The sequence below is a fragment of the Haliotis rufescens genome, unplaced genomic scaffold (assembly GCF_023055435.1).
Source record: "Haliotis rufescens isolate VD_foot unplaced genomic scaffold, xgHalRufe1.0.p SCAF_18, whole genome shotgun sequence".
Taxonomy (NCBI): domain Eukaryota; kingdom Metazoa; phylum Mollusca; class Gastropoda; order Lepetellida; family Haliotidae; genus Haliotis; species Haliotis rufescens.
Genome location: NW_025963868.1, coordinates 3,754,496 through 3,770,480, shown reverse-complemented (window position 1 = coordinate 3,770,480; position 15,985 = coordinate 3,754,496). Strand labels below are relative to the sequence as shown.

General features: G+C 36.9%; 1 protein-coding gene across 1 annotated transcript in view; it reads right to left on the bottom strand.

The window, feature by feature from the left end:
- Positions 1 to 15,985, bottom strand: part of LOC124125291 (deleted in malignant brain tumors 1 protein-like) — an 87,048-nt gene that overhangs the window by 17,928 nt on the left and 53,135 nt on the right. Inside the window, exon 4 of the mRNA XM_048398135.1 lies at positions 3,605 to 3,937. Within this exon, the coding sequence (XP_048254092.1) occupies positions 3,605 to 3,937 (333 nt within the window). The remainder of the gene's footprint in view (positions 1 to 3,604; positions 3,938 to 15,985) is intronic.

Sequence of the window (15,985 nt, the reverse complement as noted above, 5' to 3'; positions counted from 1 at the left end):
TTTTCAAGTTCTGCTCCGGAAACGAGGACTATCGCTATTTCAGTCTAGGTCAAAGTCGTTGTCTCGGAAAATCGAAAAATATTTTGTTCAAAAATCCTAAACAATCAAAAGGCCCCAGTTTTCCACTAGACCTATCTATTTGCCAAGTTTGGTGAAGAAATATTGTACGGTTCTCAAGATCTGCTCCGGCAACGAGGACTATCGCCATTTTTAGCCTAAGTAAAAGTCGTTGCCATTGAAACTCGAAAAATATTTTGTTTAAAAAACCAAAACCATCAAAAGGCAACAGTTTACCACTAGACCCATCTATTTGCCAAGTTTGGTGAAGAAATATTGTACGGTTTTCAAGTTCTGCTCCGGAAACGAGGACTATCGCTATTTCAGTCTAGGTCAAAGTCGTTGTCTCGGAAAATCGAAAAATATTTTGTTCAAAAATCCTAAACAATCAAAAGGCCCCAGTTTTCCACTAGACCTATCTATTTGCCAAGTTTGGTGAAGAAATATTGTACGGTTCTCAAGATCTGCTCCGGCAACGAGGACTATCGCCATTTTTAGCCTAAGTAAAAGTCGTTGTCTTGGAAACTCGAAAAATATTTTGTTTAAAAACCCCAAACCATCAAAAGGCAACAGTTTACCACTAGACCCATCTATTTGCCAAGTTTGGTGAAGAAATATTGTACGGTTTTCAAGTTCTGCTCCGGAAACGAGGACTATCGCTATTTCAGTCTAGGTCAAAGTCGTTGTCTCGGAAAATCGAAAAATATTTTGTTCAAAAATCCTAAACAATCAAAAGGCCCCAGTTCACCACTAGACCTATCTATTTGCCAAGTTTGGTGAAGAAATATTGTACGGTTCTCAAGATCTGCTCCGGAAACGAGGATTACCACCATTTCCAGTCAAAGTCAAAGTCGTTACCATGGAAACTCGAAAAATGATGTTTTCAAAAATCCCAAACTATCAAAAGGCCCCAGTTCACCACTAGACCTATCTATTTGCCTAGTTTGGTAAAGAAATATTGTACGGTTTTCAAGTTCTGCTCCGGAAACGAGGACTATCGCTATTTCAGTCTAGGTCAAAGACGGTGTCTCGGAAACTCCAAAAATGAAATTTTCTCAAAAATCCCAAGCTATCAAAAGGCACCAGTTCACCACTAGACCTATCTTTGTGCCAAATTTGGTGAAGAAATATTGTACGGTTCTCAAGATTTGCTCCGGAAACGAGGATTACCACTATTTCCAGTCTAAGTCAAAGTCGTTGCCATGGAATCTCGAAAAATGATGTTTTCAAAAATCCCAAACTATCAAAAGGCACCAGTTCACCACAAGACCCATCTATGTGCCACGTTTGGTTAAGATATCTCTCACGGATTTTGTGTTCTGCTCCGGAAACGAAATGCGAAGGACGGACGGACGGACGGACGGCACCTATTCCTATATCCCCCTTCAACTTCGTGGCGGGGGATAATACTGGTGACATCAAATCTAGGAAAAACTATGCAAAGTCGCGCATGCACGGAACGGAAAATTTGCACAAGGCATTACCAATGCGCATGCGCAGAACGATTGATTTAAGTACTTCCGCTAAGCGCTTCGAGTACAGCGTCAAACTCGGGCCTTTAATCTAACACGCGAGAACTGACCAATGAAATCTAAAAAGTAGGAATACCGGTAGAGGCTGTTGTTTGATTGACAATGTCAATCAAGAAAGGGAGGAGCTTGATGATATGGTTCTCTCCCAGTAAATTCCGATGTCAAATAACGGCGTTATTTGGACGGAAAAACGATGGTTAGAAAACGCCCAAATAACGTCGTTTTTCCGTCCAATGACCATATACGGAAAGAAACGACGTTTTTTTGTGTTTGCAGTGTGAACAACTGGTGAAAATGTTGCCTTTAGGTAGCTTGATTCTAATTGCTAGTTTGACTTGAGACCCACTGCCGATGTGCAGCTGCCTGCGACAGGGAAAGGTAATTCTAATAACAACCACCGGACGGTTATACATCTTCATGTTAGGTCATGAGAAAATATTGCTGTTATTGTTTATGTTTATCTTCATAATATTTATTTTACTACATCAAGATATGGAACTCATATAGTATTGTTTCCTTATCTAGTTTGGTGACATAAGTATTATGATTTTACTTCACATATGTACTCCTTATTAACTCCATAACTTCTAGAATGCCAAACAGTTGTAAATCTAGAGCCAACTTTATGGAGGTGTTCCTTCGAATTTCAATAGTTTTATAAAACATGGTTGGGGTATATGTCTTGCTGCTGTTACAAAAATCATAATACTTAAATCATGAAAGTGTCGATCCAGGAAGAAAAAAGAAAGAGAATAGTCCATCATCCTCTTTGAAAACTTTGTTACAACAAGGTGCAAAGTGCGATGGAAGGCACCTAACCAGTTCCAATATTGATATATGCAGCAAGCTATGCGCTTTTGCAGCCACTTCAAGACAGAAATCAAATCAAAGGTATTCGTATTTCCACTGTTGAAGGTTTCAATCTGAATCAAGATCGCGATTTAAAATCCCAACTGTCTTACAACAGCGCGAAGATCCGTTTGTGCAAGTGGGATATGACTCAGCCATGTATTTTGTAAAGTGGATTGTAAGCACCTATGGTCGATGGTAACTAATGATGATCTGTGCAAGTGGGCCCAGTTGATAAAAAAGCATCACAAGAGGTTGTGTTGTACGTGCTGCAGTCATGTTGTTACATACGAGAATGAGCATGTTAAAATCACTTGAAGTCGACAACTGACTGGGAGAGGCAGGCTGACTGCCATGGCTTGTGACTTGCTGCTATGGAAGGATCTGATAAGAATAGCTGTTGCCCTGTCGCGGTGCTGCAGGATCTGTATTCGATAATTAAGGAATGCACAGAAAGATTTTCTTGTTTTACAGATACATCTCTGGTGTTTATGCTGGCAGGATCTTATGTCATGTGAAAAGGGGTATAGTTAAACCAAGAGTATCTCATGGTTCAGAATTGTTCATAATCATGTTTAACATTAAAGATTAGTGACTGTCCTCTTGTTGTTTGTTTTACCTAATGACGGCAGTCGGTGTGAATGTGTATATAAAATGATTTCATGGAACTCATTTCAGGATTTTTTGAATGAAACAAAAATATTGAAGTGAGAAGTTTTACTGACATGTCAGTATTACAAGCAAATTCAAGAAAAAACATGATTGTGGATTCTTATATCTTTCTAAATCCTTATCATGACGTACGTCATTGTTGTAGAGCAGTCAAAAGTGACATTTACAAGCACAACCATTCAGGGTGTAACAATTATATTGGCAACGATTGTTACTTGACCAACGAAAAGTAAACACATTCAATAACAGTGTCAGAGCTATGCAGAAGGTTGTCTCTATTTGAACAACACCACATGTACATTGGAACTACATTTCCAATAAATCAAAAAATATATCCATATTTGTGTTAGTCATGGTATTTAACATTAACATCATGACATTTATCAAGATGTCAACATTATCAAACAGTATGAATATCAAAGTGATATTTCAGGCATTTGGTAGGCAACATATATGTATCACATAGTAGACGGAACTTTCTGAATATTACTTACCCTGCACTTCCAGCTTCTGTCCACAGTCAGGAATGATTTGTCCCCTTGATCCTGGTGAGCCTCTGTAACACTTGTAATGACCTGCGTCTTCCCAAGTTACATCAGAGAGCACGAATCTGAACAGACCGGTTCCTGATGATGACACGTGTCCAATGAATCTCACTCTAGATGTGAACTTGTCACTGGCAGCTCTGACATCATTATATCCTGTGATGTGAAGAAGGCATGTCTTTGTCTCACTTTTACAGACACTGAACTCCCTGGTCCCAGGCACCGGGAGAGTCCATGACAACGTGGCATAGCTGCCAAACCTGACATGCTCAGTTGTGGGCACTGGAAAAGAGAAGATTTATGAAAGATTGACAGAGGTAGACTTGCAAACATGTATCACTAACGAAGAGTGTGACTTATTTATAAAAGTTTGATTGAAAACAGAAAACGCAAAATATCACATTAAGTCAATGCTCTAGTAGTGTACCCTGTATACATGTAACATCCAACTGATTACTGTACAACATCATATAAACTAAAACAATGTCAGAGCTTACATAAAAGACATAGTCATAAACACGTGAATAGTCTTTTCATGTGGCAATGTTGTGTATACAGATACTCCCTGTATTTTGCATATTTGTAAATATTATATTGAATTGATGTATTGGCCTTTTAATGTAGTTAAAGAATACAGCTGTTGTACTCTACAATGTTTATTTCAGCAGAATATGAACTTATCCTATGAGCTTTTTTTTAATCGACTGTACATTTAAGCCTTATCTTCAACAATAATAAGCTGTGGTGTATGATAGGTAGGCTGGGTCATTCTGGATTTGTTTCTGTTGTTTCTTTGTTAAGTCAGCTTACACCTGATTGTTCCAGTCTACAACCTAGCAATCAGCATTTCCCATTCACACCAACCATTACACCTCACCATGTTGAGTGACCACAACCGTCCTTTGCGTGGATTTAAAGTTGATCAATGAGATCATCCTTACAAGTTAGTGATATATTATATACGCATTATTATGTATTTGAATTTATGTATTCAGTTACCTTACGACACTGTTTTAATATTTATCTAAATTGTCAGTTGTTATGTGTCGATTCCCAAATTGAAACATTATGTTAACACAGAAATATGTACGTACAAGAACTTAGTGTGAAACCAACAAGCAACCAACAAATGGAGTACAATCAACAAATGTATTACAAAATTACCTAGGTTTACAAATCAATACAAATTACTGTACAGCAAATACAATGGCAGTACACAACAGAGTGGCAGTACAAAATTGAATGACAGTAGATGATATGATGGCACTGGCCAGAATCAAATACAAAAATTCAGTGGTGATAGCAAAGTCAATGATAATAGTATATGCACTCAGCGGTGACAGTGGTCGAGCTTCCGAGAGAGGTCAAGGCAGGGAAACAGGGATGATGATATTCACAAGAAAGCTGGTCTTGATGTTATGAAATGTGTGAGAGAGATACGGAGACACGCTCTTGTCCCCTTATGTACAGTCTACCAGATACTGGAAATTTCCACGCATTGCCCTCACAACATATAATATTCCACATATTTTTATAACACACTATCACAGTCCACGGTATTCCGGAAGTTTACACATGACGCTATCATCTAAATATAGTATCTTCCGCATAACTGCTTACATTAAACAGTACTACATTTCTGACAACTAATCACTGTCCAGCGAGTAACAACACAAACAACGTCACACAGTTACACAAAAATATACACTGCCATTGAACACAGTATGTAATTAGTTATATTATCGCACTGTTTAAATATTTGTCAAAATTGTAAGTTTATATTTTTTGAGGTCAGTAAGACAAAGTAGAGACAATTTATGGATAAAATCTTCTTTATTAGCCAAACAAGCTATCAACCGTTCTTCTGCTCACCCCAAACCTGAGATCGAACACCTCCGCAAAGTCTTTACCAATTATCCACCCAAAGTCGTCGACAAAGTCAGATCCTCTGTACCCTATCCCACATCCAGATCTGCAACCTCTAAACTTGAGACCCGTCCACATCGCCCGCCAATTCATAGGAAAATCTTCCCACATGATAAACCGCCTCCTCCAAGAGCAAGCCAATATTGACACCTACTTCACCAGTTCACCTCCCTCAATACCCTACTTAGAGCCAACTGCAGAAACACAACCAAACGCTAATAACCTTAAGGAGTAGTTTATAAAATTGAACTGTGGGCAACCCTACGTAGGTGAAACATCCCGCCGCATCAAACATCAAAACCAGAATCAAAGAGCACAATACTTCAACCATCAAATCAGACCATATTACCAACTGTCCCAATCACAACATCAACTGGAAAAAAACTCCAAATCCTCTCCAATAACCTCCATGACTTCACTTATCAAAAACGAACTGTAGTGCACATTCGCCACCACAAGTCATCAATCGGTAGAGATCAAGACCAGCAATAATCACCCCACCTATGTACACATAATCCTGTGTAATTGGCTTATTGTCTTATTGGCTTCCTCATCATGTGTTCTCTGTCCACCATGTTTCAGTATTATCCTTCTGTTGTCATTGTTTAACCTACTCACGTTAATCGCTCTGATGTATGCAATTGTTGTCAATTCTCCGCCAGCTATATTTATTCTGAACCAAGTTCATTATTCAGCCTTGTTTGACAACAGTATAAGGATGTATGCAGAAACGTCGCCTTTGCAGTAAATAAAGAAGTTGTGTTCTCTATTTTGTCGTCCTTCAACTTCTTAGTAGTACGTATCACACAGTTCATAGGTCAGTGAGTCTGCAAATAGTTAAAACATCTAGTAATTCAAGCACTATCTATCTTTACCCACTCTATACCCTTTATTTCAGAATGAGTGAATGCATATTTGTATACGTGTATGTTTGTTTACAGGTATCTGTGTTGTTTATGTGTAATGTGAAGTGCTCATAGCTATTAATTATGAGTATTACTTGAGTATGCCTGTTTGCTACCCCACCTGATTTTCCTTGATATGGAATGTTTTTATTTGGATGCAGTCACCATAGTCATCGTACCGTATAATCAGCATTTGCCGCAGCCACTACGCGCCTCACAGGGTATGATTGTAGTTTTGTATATAATACAATCATACATGCATACAGTTATCTGCATCCTTGAATGTAAATACATGAGTTCTGCTTTATAGCTATGCTATCTTCCGAGTGACGTTGTAAATGTATACATAGATGATTTCATCCTTACATATCTAGGGATGTGAATATTTGTTATGAAGTATATGTTTTAGGGCGTTATGAATCTTTAGTACACTATGACATGTGCCAAAGTCAAGTCAAAGTCAAAGATATTTATTTCATTTAAGGCTTCTGGCCCATATACAAAAAAGTAGTTTTACATATTTGGATATGTACTCGTGGTTAACAATTTGTTTCTGCGGCACATTTTTCTTAAAAATATATTGGCAGTTTGTAATATGACAGCATCATCTTTTGAAGAAAGAAGAGATATAAAAGCAGGAACACGATAGTTTGACAGATAGCGTTTGGGTATGAACTTGTTTCTTAGATCACAATAATAAGGACACACAAAAGTAAAATGAATTTCATTTTTTATAGCTGATTGACATAATGGGCACAACCTCATCGACTTTTCATTGGACATTTTTCTTTCTTCATTTATCATGGGATCTAACAATCCGACTCTAAATTGAATAAATGGACGTCAAAGGGTTCTTGTTGTTAATGTAGATAAGTATTTATCTGGTTGAATAGGACTCTTATTAGTTCTATACAAGTCATACCTTGAAGTGTTTTCTAGAGTTTCCTGGTAAAACAGATAAATTGTTCACGAAATTGCTTCAAAAAAAGTTTAACATCAGTTAACATGTTTGAGTGAGCGAGAACCCTCACAAATAAGCCTGCCATGTCGACAACTCGTGTCGAGTAAACATCAGTTTCTGAGATTCTCTCTAGAAAAAGAGAGTTGGAGGAGATTAGTAGCAGACGACGCACATCTGAGGAACAAGGTTCTGGTTTTAAAAATATCTACATTGATAACATGTCTCTTGTCGAGTTGAGGACACAGTCCAGTCTTTTGACCCTTGTAAAAGAACTAGACAAATTCTATCTCAAAGGCAGCAGTATTTTTAAAGGGAAAGCTAGATGTGGAATTGAAATGGATAACATCGAGGGTGTTGACAAAATACATCCCAGGTCAGTCATTGATTGCAATGGAAATATCTATGGAGCTATGCTTTCTCGACTTTCTTTGTGATGTCAAATTTTGATGACAGTGACGATTTACATATTTGTGTACTACAGGGCGGTCGGTCGTTGACTATGTTGTAGTATCGCACGAGCCATTTGTCACTACACAGATTTTAAAGTTCAATCTATGTCAAGCATTACCTCTACGCTTAATATTCCAGTGCCTGATAAAATCATTCTGTGCTCAAATTCAAATTTGCTATCAATGTTTTTGATCGGTACACTGTTGGTATTGCCCCAGATCGTCATGGGAGACCCGCTCGTTGACCAGATATTCCTTACGATTTCTTTATATCACAGGATGATGTGATACGTTCACATGAATGTATCAAACGCATTGAATCCAGTTTGAATGCACACAATCTTCTTAATGAAGCTTACGACAGATTCACATCTCTTATTCATCATGAGCTTAATAAAAGCGCAATACCTACACCCTGATATTAAGTTTGATACTGAACACCCGGAAAATATAGTGCTAGAATTATCAAATTTTTGTTATAACAAAGGAAGATAAAACAAACTGTGATACCTTGAACGTCCTATTTTGTTGGTGGAAGTAGTGAAAGCAATGGAGCGCGCTAAATCCACAAAGGCGGCGGGTATTGATAATTTGAGTGTCTGAAAAATCCTGTCTGTGTTGACATATTGCTGAAAATGATGACTCATTGTTTTAATAATGGTGTAGTACCTGATGCATTGCAACAGAGTATCATTAATCCTATTGCTAAACCTGACACCGATGTTTACCGATATCCTCTGTCATACAGAGGTATCTCTCTTATTTCTGTACCCTGTAATATTTATTGTGACATTTTAAATGCGAGATTGAGTGAGTGGTGCGAAAGAAATAATATTTTAATGGAGAAGCAAAATGGCTTCAGAAAAAAGGAGCTGTTTGGATCACCTGTACATCAGTTGTACAATAAGCTGTTTTATTGACATGAAAAAGGTGTTCGATAATTTAAACAGAGATTGTTTATGGTCGAAAATATTAATAAATGGCACAAACGGAAAAATGTTTGAAGCTGTTAAAAGTTCATATACCAATGTGAAGTGCGCTGTGAGAGTAATTGGTTTGCTTTCACCCTGGTTTAAGACTCCATGGGGACTTCAGCAAGGATGCCTTGTCTCTCCGTTATTGTTCTCTATTTACTTAAACGACATGGCGGCCAATATAAAAAGCATGAATTGTGGTGTTGACGTAAATGATTTAAATATTGGTAATATGTTAAATGCTGATGATATTTTATTATTGGATAAACAGCAAAATATGTTAAACGGGGTCAATGAATTGTGTCAAAGTGGAGACTTGCAGTTAATCCGACAAAAAACTTAGATTGTTCATTTTAGGCCTACAAACACAAATTGCTCCACAACCAACTTTTCAATTGGTGAAACACTTTTGAAGTACAGTAACAGTTATAAATATCTTGGTTTGTGGCTCAATGAACACATGGACTTGAACTTCACAATTAATCAACTGGCTAAATCGGCAAGTCAAGGCTTTTTGTGTTTTATGTACAAAATGTTTTGATGCTGGAGGTTTTACTTTATGCGATTTATACTAAATTGTATAAGGACTTGGTTACGCCTATTATGCAATGTGGGGCTTTCATCTGGGTTTTTATGAACATAAAAAGTTAAACACTAAATTTTTCCTTGGCCTTAGATGTAATGCGTCAAATGTTGCCGCCAGGGGAGACATGGGTAGGAAATCATGTGTCACTTAGCAACGCATACGTGACCAGCACGGGACCAGCAGTGTTGACAGTGGTGTGTTCGGTGTCTGTAGATAATCTGTGCAAATAAGTGACACAAGGACTCAAACAGGCAAACTTCGGGGTCGGCAGAGTATGACAATTCGGAAGATAGTGGTCTCGACCTATTAGAAGATAAACTTGAAGAGTTAAAACATGAATATGTAGTTGATTCTTCGTTTATCATATATATTGAGATTTTAAGGCTAGAACAGCCTCTGAACCAGATTATATTCTGGACGATGACCCCAAATATGTACCTATGTTGACGAAGAATTATATCATGAAGATTTTTTGTTAGACCAAGATTATCTTGTGATAATGTAGTAAACAATTATGGAAAACAACTTCTTGCTTTGTGCAAAGCCATGAATATGAATATTTTTAATGGTCATACAAACGGCGACACTCCAAGTAAACTTACTTTTATTTCAACTATAGGAACTAGTGTTGTTGACTATTTTATCATTAGTACTGCGTTATTTACTCATCTCCATGATATGACAGTATTGTCGCAAACTGAGTCTGATCATTTGCCACTGGAATGTAGGTTAGAAAACATTTCTGCTTTTCAAAGTTCGGATTGCAATTTAGTGAATATTCCTGTTGAGAGAATCTCATGATTTAGACTGCGAAATGATTCTCTCTTGAAGTTTGATATCTTAATTTCAACCAACTCTTTGGGTTTGATGACGGAAGAATATGTAATCTTATAAAATGAGGATGTCAATGCTGCAGTAGTTAAATCAACTGAAATTCTTGGACTTTGTTGCTCACAAGTTGGTTATGACAGCTACAATTTGGCACAGAGCACAGATAATCAACCACCATTGTTTGATGAAGAATGTAATAATCGCAAGGCTGAAAAGTACAAATGTCTATATAAGTTAAGGAAATTTGAGTGCTAAAAAAACATCAATGATTGTATATCGGCCAAATCCAAATTTAAACATTGCTGTAAGCAAAAAAAGAGTTTCTATGACTGTAAAGCAGCTGATGATATAAAAGATGCCGCCTCCCAGAGTAACTGGAAATCATTAAATCACCTTCTCTATAGTGATAAAGGCAAATCATCTATTACCCCAGAAGTGTGGTATTCCTATTTTAAGAATTTGTTTCTAGTCGTATTACTGAGAAAGAAATTCAGGACACTATTGCGGACTTAGAGTTGGGAAAAGCACCAGGAGAGGACGGTATACCACCTGAAATCATCTATTACCCCCAGAAGTGTGGTATTCCTATTTTAAGAATTTTTTAAACCTGGATCAACGAACTGATCATTTGCTGTTTGATCAATCCGTTTCAGATTTTATTGAAAGCCATTCATGTCACGATTGTTACCAATTGCCATTTACTTACGAATTGTTATCTAGTCGTATTACTACGGAAGAAATCCAGGACACTATTGCAGACTTAAAGTTGGGAAAGGCACCAGGAGAGGACGGTATACCCCCTGAATTGTTAAAACTTTCTAATAATTATTTTCTACCACTTCAAGTCTTGTTTTTTAACAAAGTTCCTCATAACGGAGTGTTTCCTGAGGTGTGGAATCTAGGGATGATAATACCATTATACAAAAGTGGAGTTAAAACGGATACTAACAACCACAGGGGCATTTCTCTTTTGAACATATCAGGGAAGGTTTTTATGTCTATTCTAGAAACCACCTTAGAATCTGGACAGAAGTAAATGAGCCTATTTCAGAATCCCAAGCAGGTTTTCGTTCTCAATATTCTACCACTGATCATATCTTTATGCTGCATGCATTATGTTCCAAATATCCCTGTCAGCCAAAAGGCTGATTTTATTGTTCATTCATTCATTCATTCATTCATTCATTTTAGAAAGGCGTTTGATTATGTTGACAGGAAGAAAATGCTATATTTACACCTACAAAAAGAATGCCATGGTAAAATGTACAATTTGTTTAAAAGTATGTATGCATCTTTAAAAGCAGGTGTAAAGATTGGTTGCTTTAAAACTTCTTTTTTTAACACCTCTAGTGGGGTAAGACAAGGCTGCGTTAGTCTTATTTGCCGATAACATTGTACTTTTCTCGTATACTGTTCGGGGCTTGCAGAGACAGCTAAATACATATTGTTTGAAATGGGGATTGTGTGTAAATCTTGATAAATTAAATGTTATTGTATTTAGGAATGGAGGGATAATAAGCAAGTATGAAGCATGGACACTGGATAATGTAAAGATAAAGACGGTAACGTACTATAAATATCTTGGAATAATGTTCTCCTCACGGTTAATATGGTCTAAAGCATGTGAAACCCTTGCCTTGCAAGCACGGAAGACAATAGGGCCAGTTTTTCATTTGTTTAGTAATAACAGATTTATAGATTTCTCGACTGCTTGTAAAATATGACGTTTGGTTCGGAAATGTGGGGTATAAAATATTATGATACGATCAGAAAGATACAAACATGCTATTTTAAACGTGTTCTTGGTGTGGGTAAATTTGCATCAAACAAAGCTATTCTGGGTGAAACTGGACGTCATTGTATGTTTATAAATACGCAAATAAGGGTAATTATTTACTGGATTAAGCTGTTGCGAATGAATGCAAGTCGATAATCCTTCCAAAGTTATGTTATGCTTAAAGTATTAGATGAGAATGGAAAAGTCAATTGGGCATCGTATATGAGGCAAATGTTATTTAATAGCGGTTTTGCGTATGTGTGGTTATTCAAAGATGTTGATGATAAGAACATGTTTTTATCTGCATTTAGAAGACGCTTAAGAGATATTTATTTACAATCATGGTACCACATCTATTTTTTAGTGCATTATGCTGATATAAAATCTCTTCTGCAACCCGAATTATACATAACAGACAAACGATTAGTTAAAGCAATGTGTAAATTTCGCGTATCTCTTCACAACTTCAACATTTTTCGTAAAAGATCATTGTTAAATATACCTCATATAGAATCTATATGTAATGAATGTGACTTTTATTTAGTAGAGGATGAAAACCATGTTTTTATTAGTCATGTATCAATTTCATTAATTTGCATTTCTTAAATCGTCAACGCCTAGCATCTCCTAGAAATGCCATATAGTCACAATCCGTTTCATCAGACCAATTCTATGTGTAAGTCCGATATGGACCGTGTAAGTGTTTTTCATTCTATGATTATGTGTATAGATATTGTGAACGTTATTGTTGTATGTAGATACCGGGAAACAAACGTGTGAAAAACAACGAATACACTGCAAGGGAGGGACATTTTCGCGTTCATGCATGATATAAATTAGGCATATTTTAAAACCCTGTTTACAGAGACAAAATCAATATTGAAGTTTTCAATGTCATAAAATGATTGTGATATTATCCATTGTCAGTTTGTCAATATGCATTGTGGTATATGGGAGAATCTCTGGATTTAGTCCGGTTTAGGACTGTACAATGATCTGTTAAATGTCCGTTCCATTTCGGGGGCACGGGTGGCCCAGTCCTTCAAGGCGCCGCGATTCGTAGTGCAGAGTTGCGTCCCTTGGGCACGCCAGAAACCTATGATTGTGGGTTCGAATCCCGGTACGCCCCGATTATGTTTCTAGGTTTGTCAGACCCATACCCGTGCTCGTGGGTTTCACTGAAGTGGTAAATGTCTGCGACCTGCATCACTTAGGGCTTTCCTCCCACATTAAGCTGGCACGCCGTGATATAACTGGAATACTGTTAAAAGCGGCGTTAAACCCAACTCACTCTGTGTCGAGTCTAGCCTGTCTTGTTTGAGCGATGGACTGAACGTATCAAACATATGTGAGTATAACCCATGTGTTGTGTTGATAAATGTGAGTAAGGGCCGATAGACACATTCTATATTGTAGATATTGCTGCAATGAAATTGCATCACAATGCTTTGCAGACCAATGTGACGACATGACGTCACAATCAAATGACATCACTAATGGCTCTGCTACTGAATCTGTAAGTAGTACGTTTTACACTTAAGATACTGCTAATTACTGTCTACAAACTGAAAAAGTTGGAAGAATGATGTCGGATGATAAATAAAATCTCACCCTCGTGTCTTTTGATATCAAATATATCAACACTCGTTGATACAAGTGGAAAAATTCCACTTTTACCAACTCGTGTTGATGTATTTGATATCAAAAGACACGAGGGTGAGATTCTATATACATGATACAGATTCGAAGTTGTTAAGGAAAAAGGGTAAGCATTAGAAATCTGAATACATTCTCATATATTTCAAATGTGGTTTCACATTAACTGTTATATTTCATTTCTTTTTCAGTTATGACACTTCAGATGTCTTTTTGGAGAGGCACACTCGAATAATGATTTTGGCATGTGTTTTATTTCAGGTTTATCATTGTATTATGCTATATGCATGGAGATGGGCCCATATCAGTCAATGCTATAGATTATTTACTACGGTGTCAGATGATTCAATTGGCACAAGGTTACAGGAAAATACAATCGTGCATATTTGTTGAGAATAAGTATTGTTATTGTCAAATGTTGCGTTGCGAATATTCAGATTACTAAGATTACGTAGTCATGTGTTGGTTTAAATTGAAAAATGCAATTCATATTCAGAGGTTTCTGACAAAACTAATGGTTTGGTCAGGTTGCATATATCCATTCTACTACTACTTGTACAGGAAGTTGACGGCCGCAGAGTCCTTCTGGGGCGTTGTAAATATTTCGCGGGCTATTAAAAAACATGTTCTCTTCGCGTGTGTATATGAGAGATGAAATGAATTACACTATACGAGATATGACGACTCCGAGACGCAAAATTCACGATATCCTTACAAATATAGTGAAGTGAAATACAATAAGGAGAATGGAAATACAGCAATGAGAACGGAAGGTTTCATGGTTAGGTGGTACAGATACAAATATATGATTAATAAGGAAAACGTTGTGATGATACATATTGATACATATTTTTTACAATAATTGGATGTTGCTTACTCGCACGTTTATTAGTGTGAGATTACCGTTACCAACTTGTGACGATTGTTCGTAAGACAAATGATAGTTTAGGAATTTTTTTTAAAGTCATTTTTCGAGTTTCCATGGCAACGACTTTGATTTAGACTGAAAATGGCGGTAGTCCTCGTTTCCGGAGCAGATCTTTAAAAACATACTATATTTCTTTACAAAAAGGCCCACTGAACATAGTTCACAGGAACTAATGCATTGCACACACCCGACATGTCATAATGGCGGGGGATGTGAGTATTTCATCCTTGTTTTTATTAGGTGGAAAATATTGTCTGACTGCCTTACTTTCTTAACTACTGTTCGACAAGAAATTGAAGAAATGTATTTAGGCATACCACAACTAGTTCATCAACGATTCTCACTGTTTCGGAAGTAAAGAAACATTTAAACATGATTCACAAACGTCTCAACGCAGAATATCTGTTGTTTCACATTGCACATTAGGATCCAGGTTGTTATTATCGGGAACACACTTTTCACGGACTTCAGATTCAATTTTAATTTTGCTTATTGTTCCTATCCAGACTCATTCCACTCTCCTTGATGTATTTTATCGCATTACTTCGTTTGGCTTACCAATTAATTAATCAAGTGCGAATGTCAGTCAGGTTATGAATTTAACGGATTATCTCGCTGTTTTGGAAGCAAAAGAGCAGTTTACAGAATGTTCTACTAGGTATTTTCAAACATGTTAAGGTAAACACAAAAAACACTGTCCATTTTGTCATCGTCCAAAGCCAAAAACAGCACTCACATGTACACATGCTTTGTTCACTCGAGTCGCACAAGAAATTAAATCCTTGTGTGATCTTAAATTCTGATTAAATGGGCTGCGTTCAATGACTCTCTGAAGAGAACCAGGCTCAATTGTTTTACTTGATATAAAAACTAACGTGCAAAGGTCGCATTGAGAAGCGTCCAACGTGTCGGATTTGAATATTACAAATTCCTTGTCACTGTGTTTTGAAACTGTATGAATTCGACATAGACATGAGAAAAAAAGACAACTGCTTCAAAATCATACCCACATAATCTCTTATTTCTGTCGGAATACTCATTCGTTCATATTAAACAATTTGAAAGTTTACAGCCTCTCACCTTTCTCACATTTCTAAATTCATAATAAAGTTTTTTAGTGAAATCCGAAGAAACGACAAAGAAATTTCAAGTTGATTTTGGCCTCATTTCACACTCTATGAAAACGATACACATTATTTCGAATAATTGTACTCAACATTTTCGTATTCAGCAAGTATTCTTTACTTACTACTTATTGTTTGATAGCCCAAATTTGGAAATTCAAACCCAGACACAGTCTATATATATTTCTGGACGAATTTAAGTAACTTGGCTCC